A 22,781-nucleotide genomic window follows, 5' to 3' on the forward strand; every position below is an offset into this window, starting at 1 on the left:
GACAAGAATATATTAAAATATGAGTACATGAACAAGATGTTTATTCTCTCTATTATAGGTAGAGCCATTTAAATTAGAGGCAACCACTGCATTTTTAAACAATCTATGGTTGAAATAACAAAAAATAAACTACACAATTCTTTCTTAATCCTATTAAGTGCAAACAATAAATGCAGCCATAATCAAAGTAGGCTACTCTCTCAATTTCAAAGTGCAAATAGGGACCAATTTTTTCAAGCATGATACAGAGCTATTGCAAATACACAACCTATGAACTAGGGATGTTAACCGATGACCGTTTGACCGGTGGTTGACCGTATCAACGTTAACCGGTCAAAGTTGTCGGTAGTCGGTTAAAAAAAAAAGTGCCGGTGCGTCTTTCACGCATTCTGAAGGTGCCCGTTTTATCCATTGGTTTTATCATGTTGCAGTCTATTAGGCAACATTCCACATAAGATGGGCTTAGATTTGGAAATACATTACATCTACATTTCAGTGGTAACCGATAAGGTGATGATGATCATCATCTTTCTTTATTATGGTTAGCACTACCTCAACTAAAGCGGCGTCTCTTCGGAGCTGTCATTTTCTTAAATGAGCCGTGGCAATGTTTCAAATGAGCTTCTAACCTAGACAAACGCCTTTATTTTCAAAGCGATCACCTTGTACCCAAACCATTTGAAACTAAGGAGCCATTTGTCCTACGATTACATACAACAAGCCCTTCGGCGCCGCGTTTGCGGGACTCATGTTTCGCGCTGTAGGGGATTTTAAAAAAGTGACGTGAGTGGCTGTGTGTGTATGTGTGTGTGCGGGAGGCAGAGCGGCAGAGAGAGGCCGCGATCACACCGAGCGCGTTTTTGCAGTTGGAGGCGCCTCTTTTGAATGGTTTTCTGTTGGCAGTGAGCGTTCTATGCGCTGCTTATGTGCCCCAGGCGCCTCGCGTTTTCACCGCCTGCTGCGCCTCGCGTTTTTGCAGGAGCGCTCTGAGCGCGTGAAGTTGAAAAAAAATCAACTCTGAGCGGAAAAACGCCCAACGTCATTCGCGTTCTTTTCCATTGTCCAATCGAATGAATGGAGAGGCGGACCTTCTGTTGTGGTGACGGAATTTTACGGTTGCTTAAAAAGTCCGGAGACTGCAAGAAATAGAGGAGAAACCTTTTGTGTCTATCGTGGGTAACCTGGAGCTGTATTATTTAGGGTTTCTGCTAATATGACAGTTTACTTACAGTTTTTCTCAATTGCTTAAACACATTTCTTGAAATTATGCCTCTTATTTGCGAAACTCTAAACACAAATCCACAACTCCTAACTCATTTCCCCAAACTTCCTATATTGAGGTCAAAATGAAGCTCTCCACTCAAAACAATTCAATCTTGCTGAAAAACCAAACTTTGCTTTCAGACATGACACACAAATCCTCAAAAACAAACACACTACAACACAGTTTTACACACTGATGAGATAAATTCAAAACAATACTACAAAAACAATACAAATAAAAAACTTTTCACATGATGAACACAACAAATCTATTCCTTTGCAAGTATTTTATTCCTTAATTTAATGTACTGTAGAGTACAGTACAAAACAGCAAAAAACAACAAAATAATTATTCTGCCCAGCATCCTGTCTTTGGTCTGGGACAGGCCAAAGAACCTCTTCAGCATCACAGGCTAAATTAGCCCTGGCCAGGCAGCAGGGGTCAAATCCTCTTGCATGCCTGATCCAACCCTGGCACTCATCAACTAAAATATATGAGACTGGTTGTCTTCTTGCCCTTGCTCTTCCTCTGTCTCTTCCATGTTGTTGTCGTCATCGTCCTCCTTCTCCTCTTCCTCTTTCACCTCCTACTCTTCCTCTTCAAAATTACACATTACTGTATGTGGGATATTGATTGAAAAAGACTGGATAGGATTCACAGTTACACTTGTACTAGTGGTCTGACAAAAAATAAAAAAATAAAATAAAAGCACACAACGTCATTGTGAAACAGAAAAAAAAAGAAATATGGGCACACAGGTGAAAATAAAAATAAGAAAGTCCACTGTCAGAATTTGTAACTCCTGTGTTGTCCTCTGTCTATATGCTTTCCAATGGAAGGTTCATGAGATGTACCTTTGAGCTATTTCAGAGAACTGCTTTATCATTGGTTGATCTATATTATCTTCATTAGTGAAAGTCAAGATTCACTTGAATAATTCATGGCAAATTTACAAAAAGTCTAATAGAAATGTGTAGAATATATGATTGACAGTTTAGGACAACTAGATCAAAAATTTTGCATTTAGGTAATGATTTATACGATGAGCTAATGACTTGATGTTTTGAGGGGTAAGACTATTGCACAGAGAACTACAGTATATAATACATTTTGAGCAACATGACAATAGCAACTGATAATGTAGGAAACTGCAGACAAATGTATATTTAATTTCTGATCTGAGAAATGCACCAAAGTGACTGAGAAAAACTTTTATCCTTTTATCTCCATCGAAGGTTCTGATTGGTGTGTGCTAAATTTTGTCTCCTAGTGTTTCCACTTGGGTAATTGTGTGCTAATTGAGCTCAAACTTCGCAGACTTGAGTGAACAATGTTGAATGCTTGTGCTTTCTAAATGACCTCATGGTGTAAGCACTGAGAAATGTAGGGATTTGTGTGTAGAGTTTTGAAGTAACAGTTCACCAAATATAACTCATGTGTCAAAGCTAGGAATAGTGTTTATAGTTTAGGGAAATGGGTGTGCTTTTTCAAAAATGGCGTTATAGTTTTGAAATTTTAGTTCAAAAGACTGGTTATAGTGTTTTAGCAATTGAGAAAAACTGTAACAGCATAAAACTAAGATTTTAGAGTGCTCGCGCTATAATCCTTTGATTTGACTGACAGGACAGCTGTTTTGGTCATTGCTTAGCAACATAAAAAAACGCAGCACGCTCTTTTATTAAAAGTCACCAAAAAAAAGGCAGTGCTGTGCGCCTCGCGTTTTTAGAACTAAAAGACGCGTTCGGTGTGATCGCGGCCAGATGCGACAGAGTTGTGAAATTGCAGGCGCGGCTCGAAATGGCTGTTATTTCAAATAGCGTACCATATTTTAAACTAATCGGTTAACCGGTTTCAACCGGCTAATGAGGCTCGGTGGTCGGTCAAGAAATTTTTTAGTTTTCGCCATCCCTACTATGAACCTATTATAACCCACATATACTAATAACAGCCTAGATATGTTATGTAGCCTAATTTGCGTACATTGGGGAGTCGCTCTCTAAACCCGATGTATCAAAATTGCCTTTGAATGCGCGTGCGTGTTTTGCTTTCGGTTTCGTTTTGACGATCGCACGAAACTCGCGGCGGTGCTGAGCATGCATTAACGCATTAATTTAACAAAAGAATTAGAAAGTGGGGGACCACAAACGGGATTTCGAAAAGTCTGATGTGAATGTATGCCTTGTACATTATATACTGAGGCGGAGGCGCCAGAATTGCATATGAGAGAATGTGCACGATACTATATTTCTTCATAAGCATATTGTGAAGAGATTTTAATGGTCCACAATCAAAAATCACAATCAAGTCACATCACACATCCTTCGAAACGGAGGTTGAGAGAGAGAGAGAGAGAGAGAGAGAGAGAGAGAGAGAGAGAGAGAGAGAACATTTGGAGCAAAAAAACGTTCGGTTTCAGCGGAGCAGAGCGCAGTGTCAGTGACGGAGTGATTGACAGGTAATATCTCAAATCTGAATTTAAGATAAGAATTAAAAGATTACGTTTAATTGGTTATGTAATATTGGAGAGAGAACGGCGAGGCTGTCACTGCATCAGCTCACAGCAGTCTGTGCAATAGCTAGCGAAAGTTTTGTAAAGAAATGAAAACAAGTCGCACCACAACAATTTCTCGCACTCGCACAAATGCTCCCAAATATATTTAGAGGTCGCGCAGATTAAATTTTGGGAGCATATGCGACCAAAATGGTCGCAATTTCGAGCCCTGATATTCCTTCTTCTGTCAAATAAAAAGTGCAATTAACAATATATAGTCATTCTTATCAAAGTGTCTTGAATAGGAATCAAACAAACACAATGAAAATAGTCTTTTTTGATCTTTCATATTTCTACCTACTCAATGTGAAACCTGGGCCTGTTTAGGTGAAACTGAATAATTTCCCACGGCACACCTGACGATCTCTCACGGCACACTAGTGTACCGCGGCACAGTGGTTGAAAAACACTGCTTTACATACAACAGGCAAAACCAGTTTGTTCTTTATTATATTTGAATAATAGCTATATAAATATACAAAATATAGGTGCCATATATTGTCAGATGATAAAGTAATGTATTTATTTGTTGGTATTGATTGATATTTAATACTTGCTGTAATTTAGAAACATCCTCATTTCCCCTATTTTTACATTTACTTTCAGCATTTTAGTCTCACTTAAAAACACTATGATAATTTAATAACACTGTTAAATGTAGACTCTAGCGTATCTCAAAATTAAACTCCCCTGAAAATAATGACTATATTCAACAATTCTTCTCCTCTGTGTCACCCTAGCACCATTTTGGAGAGTTATTTTTGTTTTAGTTTTTTGCTCTCCAAAAGTAGCTTCATAAAATTACAGTTGAACCACTGATGTCACATGGACTATTTTGTCGATGTTCTTAGTACCTTTCTGGACCTTAACTGTGGTAGGACCCTTGCTGTCTATGCTCATGGATTTCATCAAAAATATCTTAATTTGTGTGAAATGATGAACGGAGGTCTTAAGGATGACTGATTTCAGCTTTTAGTGTTTTGTATTCTAATTTATTTAGACAATATAATGTAGAGTTTTGATGTCAGTCATACGTTGATGATATAACAGGTACTCAAGCCATCTGTGTGGATGTTAGGGATGAGACAATATTGATTTGATTTTGATGAACCAAGATCTTTTAGTCTAAGCTGTTGATGCCAGAACAAAACTTCATTGAACATTTTTTGCAGTGCACCCATAATCCAATAATCACACTTTTGTGATTTTGTTACTTTGATATGAAACAGCCTGAGCTTTCTGTCTGTTTTATAACAAAATTCAAATAATAAATATTGTTTTGACACTTTTAAATATAACGTGACAGATTGTTGTAGCGTGAACCAATCATCTCTATTCCTCTTTACTACTAATTATAGCACAAAATATACATGATTGAACATTAGAATATGTTGACAGAAACAGTAGAACTTACTGAAATGTATCATGTAATCACTCAATCTGTGCTTTAGCCACAGATAAAATAATCTGTAAAAGCTTGTAAAAAAATGCAGTTCAAATGTTTGGGATCAGTAAGATTTTAATTTTTTATTATTATTTTTTTTTCTTATGCTTATCAAGGCTGCATTTACTTAACAGTAATATTGTTTCTACTTTTAAAATTGTTAAATGTAATTTATTCCTGTGATGCAAAGCTGAATTTTCTTTAGCCGTTACTCCAGTCTTCAGTGTCACGTGATCCTTCAGAAATCGTTCTATATGCTGATTTATTACTTTTATTATCAGTGTTGGAAAAAGTTCATTTTTTTTGTAACCTGTGATTCTTTTTTTTTTTTTTCAGGATTCTTTAATGAATAAAAGGTTCAAAAGAACAGTATTTATTCAAAATAGAAATCTTTTCTAACAATGTATGTCTTTGCTATCACTTTTTATCAATTAAACACATCCTTGGTAAATAAAAGTATTTACTTCTTAAAGAAAAAAGAATAAAAAACAATAAACAATTGTTGACCATAATTTTTTTTAAATTATTAAATCTATACATTTATATTGTTACAAAAGATTTATAGTTTAAATAAATGCTGTTTTTTTTTACTTATTATTTATTAAATAATCCTGAAAACAGTATCACATGTTTCTACCAAATATTAAGCAGCACAGCTGTTTTCAACTTTGATAATAAATCAGCATTTTAGAATGATTTCTGAAGGATCATATGACACTGAAGACTGGAGTAATGATGCTGAAAATTCTTCTTTGCATCACAGAAATAAATTACATTTTAAAATAGTTTACTGTTTTTTCTGGATTTTTGATCAAATAAATGCAACTTTGAGCATAAGAAACTAAAAAAAAAAATCTTATCCCAAACTTTTCAACAGCACTTTACAATTGCCTCATTATGATAATAGCTAATAGCTCTATTCTCTATGATCTGTGTTTAAATAAATCTGTTATTAATACATTTTATTACAGCCACTGTTTAAATGAAATTGGTGTAGCATTATTAAAAAGTTTATATAAAAACTGTGCAATTTAATTCTTTACATACAGGTCAGTTTGATAAACAACTAAATTTAATGAATGAATTGATTGATTATAAAGCTTTATTTTCAGTTTTCGGCTAAATGAAAACTTCAGTTTCAATCAAAAATAACTGGTGATTCACTAAATCTATCTGTATCAGTCAGAATTTAAATTTAGTTGAGATTCTGCTCTGTCTAGTCTGTGATTGAAGGAAGGGAGTGGCACAGACAGAGGGTAGGTGGGGGCACATCACAGAGAGTTGGGATAGAGGAGGGGCGCAGACAGAGAGCTCTGGAAAGGGAGGCTGTGACTCGGGTCTCTGATCCCCTAAACAGGGCCTGGATGGGGTGATGAGGGGAGAACAGCCCCTCTGCTCAGAGACGGGCTTTGTTTGACATTTTACACTTAGTGTGCTAAATCAAATGAAATAGAACGGTTGATGTTAAAACAAACCAGTTTAAACAGGAGATTGGAATGATTAAGGAAAATGCAAATGTCAGGTTTGGATTTGTCAGAAGAAGAGGAATGAGAGTTAGGAAGATGAGTGTGACGGAGCTCTTTCTCCTCCTTAAATCCCATTTACAACAGGGAGCATCACACACTTCAGTAGGCACGCCAGGGCTTTGTGATATTAGGTGTGAGTGTGTATGCGTGCACATGTGCTGTTTTTGGTGTGTAGGTGTGTGCGCACATCAGCCTTAGGGGTTTTACCGTGATGGGAAGAGCCCCAGAGAGCCTCCTGCGTTAACTGCCTCTTTGTCACCACGGCTAATTCCTTTTCAAAGTTTGTTTGTTTTAGCTTATTTTTCCCTTCTCTACCATTCATCTATGGACTCGACCTTGGGCTAAGACGTCTCTCAGTAGCAGTAAGGAGTTTGTGTGTGTGTGTGCGCGAGTTGACTAATGCGCCATTGTCCTCGGTGCGCCCAAGCCCCTCATCCTCCCCTTTGCCCTGCAGTGGCTGGGACCCCTGCTGCTAATTTAAATAGGTATGTCAAATCTGCCGGCGTGCACCAGCTCTCTCATCCAGTTTCGAATCGCATGGAGGTGCTCCGTGTTCAGAAACCCTGCAGTGTGCAGAAAATAATGTACAACTCTCCTTCCTGCAGACAGGAATATTTTTCTAGCATGAGCAAGAGGAAGCAAAACACAAACACGCTCAAACTCACTAAGATACACGGGTGGTAAATATGGACATTTACCTTATAGTCGGTACCTTATATATATCAGGATGCTATACAGTAACCCACTTGCACATTCGAGTAACCAAGTATTTCAGTACAGCAATCAGTTATTAAAACGTGACCCTTTTTGTTCTCTCAAACTAAAAATAAAAATCTCCCACCAAAGTTCTGTAACAACTTCTATATGCTAAAACGGCCTCATTTTTTGTACCTTGCAGTCTAGTTAAAGGTGGGGTGGTTTTTGATCAGTTGCTGTTTTTATTGGAAAGAAAAAATTGTACATTTATTCAGCAAGAATGTGTTAAATTAAACAAAAGTGAGAGAGTAAAGGCTTTTTTTTTAGCGTTATATGAACAACCCTAAAATTGTTGCAATTTCAACAAAATTAAGCAGCACATCTGCTTTCAGCATGAATAAGAAATGTTATTTTATAAGACTGGGTAAAAAAATAAATTGATTTCTCAATTTTAATTCGGGCTGCTCGATTTTGGCAAAAATCATAATCACGATTATTTTGGTCAATATTGTAATCGTGTATTTTACACGATTATGACTGGGTCCAAAACTTTATATTAATGATTCATTTAAAGATATCAATACAGCAGAAAAAAGAGACAAATAAAAAAACAGTGCTTAAAAAAAATACTGAACTTTTATGCAAGTCCAAAGTAGTCTAACAATACTACAGAAATTGATGTAATTATTTGAATGTTAAATAAAACAGCATCTTCATTGTAATAGTTACACATGCTTTGTTTGTTTTTAAAACTACAAAAGTCCTTCATTCAAGAGCAGTTAGTGATTTATCTCTTTGTATTTTTACGTTTTAATAATATTCAGCACAGAGACGGCAGAAGGAATATTGTTTGTTGCTGCTTTAAGTGCCACACGGATGCTATTTACTGTTACACACGTATTTTCATTCTCAACCATTTATGATCATTTCAGACATAAGACAAGGGTTTACATGAATAATCACCAATCGCCTCATTTTGAAAAATTTCTGTGTGTATTTGACCATTTAGGCACGCACATTGAGCTTAAAGATAACTTTACATGTCCATGTTCTGCTCCGTCTCTGAGCGCATACACGAGACGCGCTATTAAAAACACAACATCAAAGAAACATTAATAAATCAATCGCGTCCCGTTTTATGAAAGTCACGTTACATGATTTTGCTGAGTTGCATGTGAAATTAGGCTTTTATGAAGGAGCGAAATCGCACCACTGGAAAGGAGGCGAAATGGGGCGCAATAATAGTTTCATCACGATTACTGCATTTTCATGATCGTTTGAAGCAGAAATCGAAATCAAAACTGAATTTTGATTAATTGCACAGCCCTAATTTTAATCGATTCTCCGTTTTGCGAAACTATGATTCTTAAATCCCAATAAACGATTAGTCTAGCCTGTTTTCAGTTAATGAACTGAACATCGTAGCACACATTTCTTCTGATAAATTGCTATAAGCTTTGTGCTTTTTTTTATATGAAACTATCAAAGCCTATTTATTACTGTATTAAAACAGTTAATGGCATTTGGGGCTGTTTAATAAGAAGTGAGAGATCGTTGTACCACCTCAGTTCAAGAAAAGCAGCTGCGCAAGATGCACATGAACTGATCATCTGCTCCGCTTTAATATCAGTTTCAGCATTAAAGTAAACATGAAACATCTGAAGGTTATTTTAAAAAGAGTACAACTTACTGAAAGCCAAGCTCAATTAGTGTTTTAACCGTTCAAAGAAATCTCCATAGAAATCCATGTTACAGTTGGTAAAAAGATACTTTATAAGTATAACTATAAATAAATCTAATTTAATATAAATGTGCACAGGGTTATGCTGACCAAAAACATCAGAGACCAGAAATGTAAAGCACTTTTCCTTTATGAGGCAGATGAGATTTACGTGTTCAGGAAAAAGGTGGATAGTAATGTAGTACTAACAGACTCTCATGTATATTTTACAGCATTAGTTGAGATATATATGTGACCCTGAACCACAAAACCATGTGAATAAATAAGCTTTCCATTAATGTATGGTTTGTTAGGATAGGACAATACTTGAAAATCTAAAAATTAAGTATTAAACTAAATATTGAGAAAATAAGCTATAAAGTTTTCCAAAGTTCTTAATGCATAATACTAATCAAAAATTAGATTTTGATATATTTACGTTAGGTAATTTACGAAATATCTTCACGGAACATGATCTTTACTGAATATCCAAATTATATATATTTTTTTTTTGGCATAAAAGAGAAATCAATCATTTTGACCCATACAATGTATTTTTGGTTATTCCTACACATTATTTTTATGTATATATCTTCAAAATAATCAAAATCATATCAAATCGCAAGCTTGTGAATCAGAATGGAATTGTGAAATTTGCATCAAAACCAAGGCCTATTTATTAAGTACCAAATTTGCATATTAGATTGATTTCTGAAGGATTATGTGACACTGAAGACTGAAGTTGTGGCTGCTGAAAATGGTTTTAAAAAATAATATAGAAAACTAAATCTTTAATTAGTTTAGAAAACAATTATTGAAATATGTGATATTTAACAATATTACTGTTTACAGAAGATTTTTAATCAAAGAAGTGCAATGAGATATTAAAAAGTCTTATCAGCCCCAAACTTTTGAATAATAGTGTACATTTATAAAATACATGACATATGAGGCAAAACTTTACTTTTGGTTAGGAAATTTCAACTCTTTCTCCAACTCAGATAAGTCATTCTTAAGGTTTATCATACATTCTTACAATTATTCGTGCCTTGCTCAAGGGTCTCACCTCAGTCGTGGTATTGAGGGTGGAAAGCGCTGGTTATTCACTCCCCCCCACCGACAATCCCTGCTGGACCTGAGACTCGAACCCACACCCTTTGAGTTACAAGTCTGACAACTGCCCCGTAAACAGCATTTCAAAGACTTCGCAGTTGCACAGCCTAAAAAAAATTCAGAAAAAGATCAACAGATTTAATATATTAGTCAACATTTTACTTCAGAAAATATACTAAAAGACATTTTTTTTTTAAGTGCCTCCCTTAGAATTTTACAATTTTCATCAATTGATTAAATTGAAAGATTCTGCAGTCAAACCAAATATTATTCAGATACCACATATAATTTCTGATATTTTTTTCTTCTGGGTGCAGGACACTATAGTTTATGTAAGTGAGGATAGCAAAAAAAAGTAAACTGTGACATATAATACCCAGAAATTCTTCATACAGTAGACTGCCCAAAAAAAAAAAAAATGATACAAATTTGACTTTGACACTTTGACCTGACCATGTTTTGTTACATACCTTTCTATCGAAGTTGTCAAGTTGAATTTGTTCTGAGACCGTTTAACTCTGAGTTCTTGTCATATTTTATTACCATTTTCTAAACTATAGCGAATAGACTGTGATAATTTTAGAAACGTTGAAGGTGTCTGAATAAATTTTGATTTGACTGTATATTTTTTTAAATGGCATATGATGCAAAACATTTAACCCTTTCTCCAACTCAGATTAGTCACTTTTACAATTTCAGGAAAAACATTTTTTTTAGTCAGCTAGATAACCTTAGTGAGTTTAATTTGGCAGAATTTGCAACAGCATTCAAAAAAAAAAAAAAAAAAAAAAAACTTTACATTTGCAAGGCCTTAAAAAAATAGACAGATTTAATATATGTGACCCTGGACCACAAAACCAGTAATAAGGTTAAATTTTACAAAACTGAGATTTATACATCATATGAAAGCTCAATAAATAAGCTTTCTATTGATAAATGGTTTGTTATGATAGGACAATATTTGGCCGAGATACCTCTATTTGAAAATCTGGAATCTGAGGGTGCAAAAAATCAAAATACTGAGAAAATCACCTTTAAAGTTCTCCAAATTCAGTTCTTAACAATGCATATTACTAATCAAAAATTACTTTTTGATATATTTATAGTAGGAATTTTACAAAAAATCTTAATGGAACATGATCTTTACTTAATTTCCTAATGATTTTTGGCATAAAGGAAAATCAATAATTTTGACCCATACAATGTATTTTTGGTTATTGCTACAAATATACCCCAGCGACTTAAGACTGGTTTTGTGGTCCAGGGTCACATATTAGACATTTTTACTTAAAGTCTCACCTGGAAATATTTTAGAATTTTTATAATTGATAAAATTGAAAGATTTTTTTATTATACATTTTTTATCAGTATTATTGTCATTAGGCTACTTGTATGTTTTAGTAGAGTGATTGTCTTAAGAAAATTGTATATTATTGTAAATGATACTGTTAATGTTGCTATGAATATAGCCATTGTTGCTGAAATGGCATTAAAACATAAGTAAATAAATCTTTAATATGCTTTATGTTGCAGTGATGGTTCAACAACTAACCTGAAACACTCCACAGTGGTCCAAAGCTCACAGACCTTTTTTGAGCTCTGCAATTTTTAGTTAAAAGACCTTATCAACCTTTTTCATAGAAGTAATGCTGTTAGTTTATTTTTAAACGTGCATGTGCAATAGCTAGACCAGCCTAAAAAATAGTTTATTTTATTGTATAATTTGAGCTAAAGAAGCATACTTTATAACACCACTGTTGTCAGTTTTATTTCATATTTTGAAATGTTATTTAAACTTTTGACAAACCAGTCAGAATTGACTTGCAGCAGCACATCTGACACATTTATACTTGGAGCAACAATTATTTACTTTATTAAAAAAAAGTCATAGAAGCACAGGCTCATGACATTAGTACTTCTTGTGTTGATTGTACTGATTATTTTTTTTTTTTTTGACTTAACTTAACCTTTGACAAAAACCCATGCGCGCTTTGGGAGGAGCGAGTCTGTACAATTTACCCATGATTTGTTGAATACAAGAAGCCGTGGCCAACCAAAAGGCTACATTGAAAGTTCATATTAAAAGCTGAGATCGAGGAGCCTCTCTCCCCTCCTAAAGGCATTTGAATTTCTCTGGATTCGTTATGGCGCTGTGATCACGAACGTGTAACGTGCATTCCCCCGCTTTTTTCTCCCCCCCCCCCTTTCTTTTCTATTACTCCTCCTTTTTTGTGCTGAAAATTGGTTTTTGCCCGATGTTTGCTTTTTTGGCGAGTAGCGGTGGATTATACGCACTCTATCAGGACCGAATTAAACAAACAGCTGTGGGATAATTGAGGGGGAAATGAATTCTCGCACAGGCGTGAGGAAGGTGCCGACGTGAGCTGCATGCCAGCGTCGGGGCCCCGCGTCAGACCCCTGCTCTGCGCCGCTCCAGCACCACCACGCCTGACGGGCACTCCAGGCTCACGGGCGCGATGCCAATTTAGACAAGTGTACCCGAGGATGCCATCCTGCTCCGCATGGCAGATTCTCCTGTCAGGAGAACGTGCGAGTGTGTGTGTTAGAAAGGAGAGAGAAAGTGCGGGGGGTTACGGCCCAAGTGCTCCCCAATTCAATTTTCCCTCCACACAAACACACACACAATTAAATTCAGCCAGAGCTGAAGAGAGAGAGACAGAGATGAGATCTGCCTTCATAATGGAGACTGTGTGTGTGTGTGTGTGCGCGCGCGCATGTGTATCTGTGTGAGCGTGTGCGTCGGGGGGATTTTCAAATCCCTGCTTTTGCTTCACTGCATCTTTTCTTTTGAGGGATTCCTGAATATCTATGAAGAATTCCTCGTCCTTCATTCTGTGTATTCATTGACTTATTAGTCAACAGAGACCATGCTCAGAGGATTCTTTCTTTTCCTTTTTAGCATTAATTCTGCTTTTGGTATTGAAACTGACCACTTTCCATTTTTCTCTTCTGTCATTCTAGGATATGTATGAGAAGATTCTGGCAATAGAAAGACACCAGGACAAGATGAGAAGTAAAGGCCTCTTCACATCAGATACCAAACAAATGTGAGTAGTTCAAAACTTCCTACGGGAAAAACTAGGGATGCGCACCGTATGTTCGGCAACCGAAATTATAAGCGAAAAGGCAGAATAAATTATACCGAACAATGACATGATACAATCAAATAGAGGTGCGCACTAATGCAGCAAACATGTCGGCAGTGTGGAAGCATTTAAAACTATTAGAGAAAGATGCAAAAATCATTACAAGCACCGACAGCGAGAGAATGTCTTTGATGAGAATAGAAAGGGGAGGTTGTTGCTGGTTATAGTATGATGACTAAAATCGCGAAATGGCCTTAGATCATTAGTAAATAAAATATAGCTACAAGCAGCATTTACGGGGCCAAGCACTAGGCAAGGTGATTTTAGTCAAAATGGGTGAACAAAACAAAAACAACCACTAGTAATACAATTATCACTTTTGACCACAAGGTGGCACTGTCTCAAAACGTTTTGAATACTTTCAGGTCATGGTCTCATGGTACATAAAGTTTTGTAATTGTACACCAATGCATTGTAGCATTTTATATCATAATACTCTATTGTAGTCAATGGCAATTTCATATTTTGTTCAATTATAGCACCACCAAGAGGCACAATCCCACCAACTTTTTTGTGTGTCCTTAAGGTGCGTTCACACCGGACGCGAATGAAGCGGCAAGCGCGAGTGATTTACATGTTAAGGCAATGCAAAGACGCGAATAGCCATCCTGCGGCGCGAAACGCGCAAATGAGGCGGCGCGAAACGCGCGAATAGCGCGAATGAAGCGGCGCGCATTGAGCGTTTCAAGCGATTGCCGCGCCATTCGCGCGAATCACGCGAAACGCGCGAGTTCAAAAATCTGAACTTTGGCGAAAATCCGCGCCGCGTTAACCAATCAGGAGCTTGCTCTAGTAGTGACGGAGGCAGAAATCCGAAACAACAATGGAGGACAAAATCACCGTTGCTGTCTTTGGTTACTCGGAGCTGTACGATACATCTTTGGACTTTTGTAGAAACAGGAATAAAAAGGATTTGGATAGGAAGAAAGTGAGTGAAGAGGTCGGACAAATTGAGCTCATTCACCTATTTTACAACTACTTTCCCGCTGACGAGTGGCAGAAGCCCCTCCCATGACGCGAATTCACGTCTGTTGTGAAGAAAATGTCACGCGCGAATGGCGCGAGTAAACTCAAATGTTCAAGCGTTCAACTACGCGCGAATAGCGCGTTTTTTCCGCGCAAGTCGCGTCCGGTGTGAACGCACCATTAGAGTGTGCCAATACATGTGTGTGTTAAATTTGGTGAAAATATCTCATGTTGTTTTGGAGTTATAGGCATTTTTCTATATGAGTAGAGAAAAAATTAAAGATGGCTGACTTTGTATTTGTTTTGCCATTTACCTTTAACATTTTGGCAATTGGGCATTAGCATTTAGCCGGCACGCTATGTTTCAGAATTTCCTACGATGGTTTTATATCGATAGGAGTAACAGTTTCTAAGATATTGGCAAATGTTTTGTAATCGCTAAAATTAGGGGTGGGCGATATCTCGATATTTAAAATATATCGAGATATTTTTTTTAAACTCGATATGAATTTTGACATATCGTATATATCGATATAATGTTTATATTTCATTTTTGCCACTTTGCTTGTTTGCCTTCTCTGTGCTGTGCTCGCCCCCGCCTCCTTGCTTTTGTTCCGCCTGTCGTCTCATTCAACACGGTGGCGCCCGCAACCAGCCCGGAGGCTACAGAACTCGTCGCAAAAAAAAGGACAACTGGCTCCATTATATGGAGATACTTTGGTTTTAAGGCGTCGGACGAACAACAGACAGATGTCTACTGCCGTGAATATATGTATACCAGTGTTTCCCCTACCTTTATCTTAGGGGGGGCGACAATTACTACAATTATTATGTAAACGTTTAAAACTGATTATAATTTTTCTTCCATGTATTGATTTTAACAGTAAACCTCTGTTTGTTTGCCAAAAATTAAAAGGGTTTATTTATATATTAAAATAAAATTCGCAGAAGCACTTTGTTCTGAACTGCCTACCTCTGAGTTTCAATAAAAAAAGACTTTGGAATTTGGCATATTTGTTTTTGCAGTAGTTTTTGGGGGGTTATTTATCCTGTAAAGATATCGAGATATATATCGTATATCGAGATATAGCAAAATATATCGGCCAGCCCTAGCTAAAATGCAACGTTGTGCAAACCATAAGGCAAAACCCAGCTTGTTTGGTTTTGCTGGACTCGGCAAGGTTTCAGGAGTCTAAAAGGGTAACTCCCGTGAAAATTATTTCTTTTAAAGTTAAAGTTATAAGCATGTGAATATTAGATTTTACCACTAAGTGGCACCGGAAAAACTGTGTTCAGCCAATAATTTTCATTTTGGTGCATCCCTAAGAAAAACATTTACATTTATGCATTTAGCAAAGAGCAAAAGCAATTTGTTTAGGTATATTCGAATATTAGATTAGGAAGCAGCCTAGAAAAGAACATTGTGATGATTTTAATGGATAAACTGTTTGTTTCCTTAGTGTGCTGGCTGGTAGCAGGTGGCTGTTAAAAGAAGAAATTGAGGAGTATCTGGTAGAGAACGTTTCAGATCAAGATGTAAGGACTCATGACTTGTCTGTATCTTCCAATGAGTGTAATTCAGGATGGAAACGCAAGAGGGTGCTGTTTTCAAACTAAGCGAGTTCTGTTGTTTTGTGCAGTACATGCGGTTGATCCAGCTGATGGAGAAGTTGTTGTCTATGCCCTACTGCTCTCTGGAAGAGGAGTTCATACGGAAGTTCCGCAAACAGCTGGAGGTTCAGTCCAGTAAACACGAGATTCCTGCCCTGCAATATGACCCACAGGGAGTCGCTTTCAGCGTTGCAGATGGTATGATATTGACATTTCAAATGTATTAAATGTTATTAGTTTATTTTTATTTTTTTGTTTTATGGCAGTTTTTTTTCTTATATTTCTAATTTATTTTTATTTTGGTTTTAACTTCTAAGGCAAAATGTCTGGTTTCCACGTTTTTTTTAATTAATTTTTATTTTATTTTTTTTTACTTCAGCATATATTGTTTACACAACCAGTCAAACGTTTTTGAACAGTATGATTTTTAATGTTTTTTAAAGAAGTCTCTTCTGCTCACCAAGCCTGCATTTATTTGATCCAAAATACAGCAAAAACAATTTTGAAATATTTTTACTATTTAAAATAATTATTTCTGTTTGAATATATTTTGAAATGTTATTTCAAAGCTGAATTTTTAGCATCATTACTCCAGTCACATGTTTCTTCAAAAATTAATCTAAAATACTGATTTGCTGCTCAGAAAACATGTATTATTATGTTGAAAACAGCGGAGTAGGATTTTTATTTTTTAGGTTTCTTTGATTTAATAGAAAGTTCGGAAGAACAGCATTTATCTGAAATACAAATCTTTATGAATAGAATCAATTTGATCAATTTAAAGCATCCTTGCTGAATACAAGTGTTAATTTCTATCATTTGTTTCCCCCAAAAAATGTTACTGACTCCAAGCTTTTAATTGGTATAGTGTAAAATGTTATAAAAGCTTTTTTTTTTTTCAGATAAATGCTGATCTTTGGGTCTTTCTTTTTACCAAAGAATCCTAAAAAAAACAATTGTTTAAAAAATAAATAAATAAATAATTATTTCTTGAACAGCAAATCAGCATATTAGAATGATTTTTGAAGGATCATGTGACACTGAAGACTGGATCAATGATGCTGAAAATTTAGCTTTGATCACAGGAATAAATTACATTTTAAAGTATATTTAAATAGAAAGCGGTCATTTTAATTGGTAAAATTATTTCACAGTACTTCTGCTTTTGCTGTAATTTGGATCAAATAAATGCAGGCTTGGAGAGCAGAAGGAGAAAAAAAAAACATTAAAAACCTTACTGTTCAAAAACTTTTGACTGGTAGTGTATAATAATTTTTGTTTTAGTTACAACAACTTTGGTAATTACCACAATTATTTGTACGACAGTAAGTGTCTCCAGACATTTCATAATGGTGTTCTGTGATTTGTTGTCAAGTTTGACTTTTTTTTTTTTTTTTTTTTTTTTTTTTCATTTTAAAGTTTTATTATTTTGTAGTGCGGTTGTCATTTTTAGTAGTTAATTTAATTCAATTTCAGTACCTCAATTTAAATTAAACGTTAAATGAAATTCCTTATTTTAATTTATTTCAAATAACAAAAATTTAAGTTTTACTTGGATATAATAACCCAGAGTTATTAATATATAATAACAAGTACGATTTAAGAGCTACAGCAGAGGAAAGATTTTCAGACCTGCACTGCAAAAAATGCTTTTCTTATATTTTTTTTGTCTTGTTTCCAGCCAAAATATCTAAAAATTCTTAAATCAAGAAAGATTTTCTAGACGAGTAGAAATTTTCTTGTTTTCAGAAAAAAATCTAGTCAAAATTAAGTGAGGTTTTGCTTAGAACAAGCTAAATAATCTGCCAATGGGGTACAAAAAAAAAAAATCTTATTTCAAACAGAAAATAAGATGATTATTCTTACCCCATTGGCAGATTATTTTGTTTGTTTTCAGAAAAAAACAAATCAAACTTTAGTGATTTTTTTGCTTGAAACAAGACAATTTTTACTCGTCTAGAAAATCCATCTTGATTTAAGCATTTGTAGATATTTTGGCTGGAGACAAGACAAAAAAAAATCTAAGTAAGAAAAGCATTTTTTGCAGCGTGATCAGAATTCTGATCTGTTCTGATCCGAAATGATGCGATCGTTTTAATTTTTGGGTGAGTTATTCCTTTAAGTCTCACAATCCTGCCAGTAAGATCTGAGAGCTAAAGAATTTTTATTCTGCAAGGTTTCCGCCTTGTCTCGCTCTTCATACCTTCTCACCTAAAACTGTCTCTGTTTCTTCTTTACACACTCACTTAATCCCACATCACTTTTAACTATCTTTATCTCCCTCGTTCTCGTTCCCACAGGCAGAAGGAAGACCGCCAAAGCCAGTATCACCCTCAGAGACAGTGGCTCTGGGAACATCACAATCAACGGCAGAAACTACCTCCACTTCTTTCCTTTGCTTCAAGACAGGTGCGTATGAGGGCGCCTCAGTCAAGCATCGCATCTTTGTGGAAAGATCCTTTTAGCATATCAAGAGCTTGAATATTTGTTTTTACTCTCGTTAGTATGCCATAAACGAGAGCCACACCAAAAATGTTCAAATCCAGCATTTGTGGTCCGGCGTGCGTGGTGAGCGTGTTGGATTTTTCTAATGTGGTTGAAAAGTTAATTACACAGATGAGTGAGCCGGAGACTTGGCGCTGTCAGCGTGCGGCCGGCTGCCCGCCCTTATCACTCCGTCCGTTTCACACAGGCCTAATTGGAGCAGAAGGGGAGTGTTGCTCTGTGTCAGCACTGCGGGCCGTCCCCGTGAGCGAGCCAGCGAGCGCACGCATACTAAAGCACACGCTTGCATCGCGTCCTCTCAATAGTTCTTACGGTGGCAGGATTATCACTTTGTCTAAATATGATGATACAGTCCTCAGAGGGGGATTTGCAGGAGTGTCATTCGTACAGATGTTGAAAGCTTGAGCACTCCAGCGGAGAGAAGCATGCTCTTAATTCTCCCCACACATCTCTTACTACTTTCATGATTTCTTTTACTCTTTCTCAGGGAGCAGCTGATGTTTCCGCTGCACTTTGTGGGCATGCTGAGCCGGTTTGACATTGAGGGCAGTGTGGAGGGCAGTGGTCACTCTGCTCAGGCTGGAGCTCTGCGATTGGCCATCTCACGGGCACTGCTCAGCTTTGTGTCTGAGGGAGAAGTTGAAAAGATTAGGCAAGGTGTGTGACAAGAAGCCTAAAGAATTATACTGATATATATGTCTATGCATATTCATGCATGCTCTCATTCGCAGTTTCTTTACTCGCAAGTTCTTTTATGAAGTAGTTGAATACTGCCGAAAGTAATTTCATCCAAAGTTTGTGAAAATGAACGCAAAACATATTTGTGACCCTGGACCACAAAACCAGTCTTAAGTCGCTGGGGTATATTTGTAGCAATAGCCAAAAATACATTGCATGGGTCAAAATTTCTGATTTTTCTTTTATGCCAAAAATCATTAAGAAATTAAGTAAAGTTTATGTTCCATGAAGAATTTTTGTAAAATTCCTACTATAAACATATCAAAATGTAATTTTTGATTTGTAATATGCATTGTTAAGAACCTAATTTGGACAACTTTAAAGGTGATTTTCTCAGTCTTTTTGATTTTTTTTGCATCCTCAGATTTCTGATTTCAAATAGATGTATCTCAGTCAAATATTGTAAATATCCTAACAAACCATACATCAATAGAAAGCTTATTTATTGAGCTTTCATATGATGTATAAATCTCAGTTTTGTCAAATTTAACCTTATGACTGGTTTTGTGGTCCAGGGTCACATTTGTGTTTCATGTGTCAAACAATATGTAATTTCTATTTGAACAGTAAGATTTTTAACGTTTTTTTTTTAATATTTTTTTGCTATTTAAAATAACTCTTTTCTGTTTTAATGTTGTAAAATGGAATATATTCCTTTGATTTCCAAGCTGAATTTAAGCATCACTATTCCAGTCACATGATCCTTCAGAAATCATTCTAATATTCTGATTTGCTGCTTATGTTGAAAACAGCTGAGTAGATTTTTTTTCAAGGTTTCTTTTTCAAGGATGAATACAAAGTTCAGAAGAACAGCATTTATCTGAAATAGAAATCTTTTGTAACATTATAAATGTCTTTATCATCTTTTGATCAACTTAAAGCATCCTTGTTAAATGAAAGTATTAATTTCTGTAATAATAAATGTTTCTTGAACAGCAAATCAGCATATTACAATGGTTTCTTAAGGATCATGTGACACTGAAGATTTGAGTAATCATGCTGAATGTTTAGCTTTGATCAAATAGAAAACAGTTATTTGAAATCGTAAAAATATTATAAAATGTTACTGTTTTTGCTGTACTTTGGATCAAATAAATGCAGGCTTGATGAGCAGAAGAGACTTTTTTTATTAGACAATTTTTTTATTTATATAGCAAAAATAGTGAGTTTTTTTCCTATCTTCGTTTCTTGGTAATGTGTGAGTTCAAGTCATATTAGAGAGAGTTCACCTGTAAGACCTTCGTTCATCTTCGAAACACAAATTAAGATATTTTTGATGAAAGCTGAGGCTTTCTGTCCTTGCTAACTTTCTGGGCCTTGAACGTGTCCATTGCGTTGCTGTCTATGCAGGGTCAGAAAGCTCTTGGAATTCTTAAAAAACATCTTAATTTGTGTTCAGAAGATGAACAAAGGTCTTACGGATTTGTAACGACATGAGGGTGAGCAATCAATGAAAGTTGACATTTTTGGGTGAACTGTCCCTTTAACAACACTGGCAGGCATATTAGACTGCATTGCACAGATCCAATATTTTAATTTTTACAATTTTTAATTTGATATGACTTATGTATGATAGAACACTGTATCACAGATGCTGTTCGTCTGTCATAATCTCTTTTCTCCCAAACAGCTGGATTGCTGACTGCTGACCCCAGGGTCAAGGAGAGGAAGAAACCAGGACAGGAGGGAGCGCGAAGAAAGTTCACTTGGAGAAAGCGCTGAACAGGAAAGAATCATTACAACACAGGAACCCTAAGAGAGGACACAGTTTCTCTTTCTCACTGGATAATTGGAATATTCTGCAGACAACCATACCCTGCTGATCACAGAAGTAAATCAGCCCTACTACATCAAACCAGCTTCCATCAGTTAAAACTGACGAAATATAGACTCTACTGGTTGATGGCATTGAACATCTGTAAGCTGAAAGATCATCTTTGTTTTTCTAAGATTTAACTGTTGTGTAGATTATTGAAAATGTTAATATAAACATCTTTCAATAAACCTTTTTTTTTTTTCATATCTGAATATTCCTAGTTTTTTTTTTTTTTTTAATAATGAACCCAGCTGCCAGAATATAGTGAGATTGGTTAAGATTGTAATACTCTTAAGTACCACAAGAGGGCAGTTAATCTGTTTTTTAATTATTACTTTTAGATTTATGTTTTAATTTTATTCAGTAATCATATTACCATGTTGGCTGTGGCAGTTAATACATCTTTAATTTGCATTATAGACCTTTTTTGTCAAAAAATGTATTTCCTACACATTTAAAAACACTCACCTTGACAGCTACAGGTAACTACACTGTCTGCTGAAGTGCTAAACTCAATTTCAATTATTTGGGGCACATAATAAATGTTTTGTTCTCCATTATATTACTTGGCAAATATCTTGGCTCTGTGGTTTAGAGCAGTGACCCTGGAGGACAAATCACATGCTAGTGTGCAAATATGAAAAAACATGACTGCCCTCATCTGTAACCATGACAACATAAAGCAGCAAGCTTGAAAAACTTTGCATCATTCTGCAGTCGTGACCTTTTGGCTGTTCGGCATTTGCAATTGCGTTCTTTAATTGCAAAGCCTGGGTCTCAGTGCTGTTTGTTTTTTTTTTTTGTCGTCTTCAAAAAATGAGAGATGGATGAAAATACAAAAAAACACTTGCTTTAGTGATTGCAATGAGTGCTTGTAACTTCAGCAGCTTGATGGATAGTTGTGGCCCTTCTGAAACTAACAGAAAGTTTATACAGGTGAAACATCCTGGGGGGTGTTCCATAAACCAAGTTAACCAAATAAGCAGTGTTGACAATTTTTGACAACCATCTTAGATTTAGTCTTAGTCTTTTGGACTAAAATGGTTATTAGTTTTAGTCAAATTTTAGTCACTTCTATATGTGATAGTTTTAGTCCAATTTTAGTCGACGAAAAGTCAAAAAGGTTTTAGTCTAGTTTTAGTCGACGAAAAGTCAAAAAGGTTTTAGTCTAGTTTTAGTCAAAAAAGGGGAAAAAGTAGTCTTTTAACAAATTAATGTAGGTCAGTAAGTATTTTGCTGTTGGGTAGTGTCACTTATAAGTTCTGAAAATAGCAGATCTATAGTTCAACACAATGTGAGCTTCCGGATCGACTATTTTCACCAATAATTACAATAATGAAGGAATGTTTTAGAACATAAAAGACAAACAAGGATGGAATGCTAAAGCGGCTTGCCATACTAGTATGGCAAGGAGTTTTTAATGCTAAAACGGCTTGCCATAGCGGCAGATACTTTCCGGTTTTAATTGGCATGCACAATAAGCAGAAATGTCATGCATTTTAAACGTCTGACGGACCACCCACTAACATTTTCGTCTATTCTCGTCTCGTCAACGAAAACTCACACACGTCTCGTCATGTTTTAGTCATCAACGAGCCATTTTTATCTCGTCATCGTCTCGTTATCGTCATGAAAAAAAGTGGCGTCAACGAAATGATTTCGTC

At 35.8% G+C, this 22,781-nt stretch overlaps 1 protein-coding gene across 1 annotated transcript in view; it reads left to right on the forward strand.

Annotated features, from left to right (window-relative positions):
* The window catches only part of mrps9 (mitochondrial ribosomal protein S9), a 36,351-nt gene extending 14,091 nt beyond the window's left edge, over nucleotides 1-22,260 (forward strand). Inside the window, exons 6-11 of the mRNA XM_073852245.1 lie at nucleotides 13,297-13,382; nucleotides 15,908-15,983; nucleotides 16,088-16,256; nucleotides 18,359-18,467; nucleotides 19,051-19,220; nucleotides 20,932-22,260. Coding sequence (XP_073708346.1) covers nucleotides 13,297-13,382; nucleotides 15,908-15,983; nucleotides 16,088-16,256; nucleotides 18,359-18,467; nucleotides 19,051-19,220; nucleotides 20,932-21,023 — 702 coding nt within the window. The 3' untranslated portion in view covers nucleotides 21,024-22,260. The remainder of the gene's footprint in view (nucleotides 1-13,296; nucleotides 13,383-15,907; nucleotides 15,984-16,087; nucleotides 16,257-18,358; nucleotides 18,468-19,050; nucleotides 19,221-20,931) is intronic.
* The last annotated feature ends 521 nt before the right edge of the window (nucleotides 22,261-22,781 follow it).

Source organism: Garra rufa, chromosome 12 (assembly GCF_049309525.1).
Source record: "Garra rufa chromosome 12, GarRuf1.0, whole genome shotgun sequence".
Taxonomy (NCBI): domain Eukaryota; kingdom Metazoa; phylum Chordata; class Actinopteri; order Cypriniformes; family Cyprinidae; genus Garra; species Garra rufa.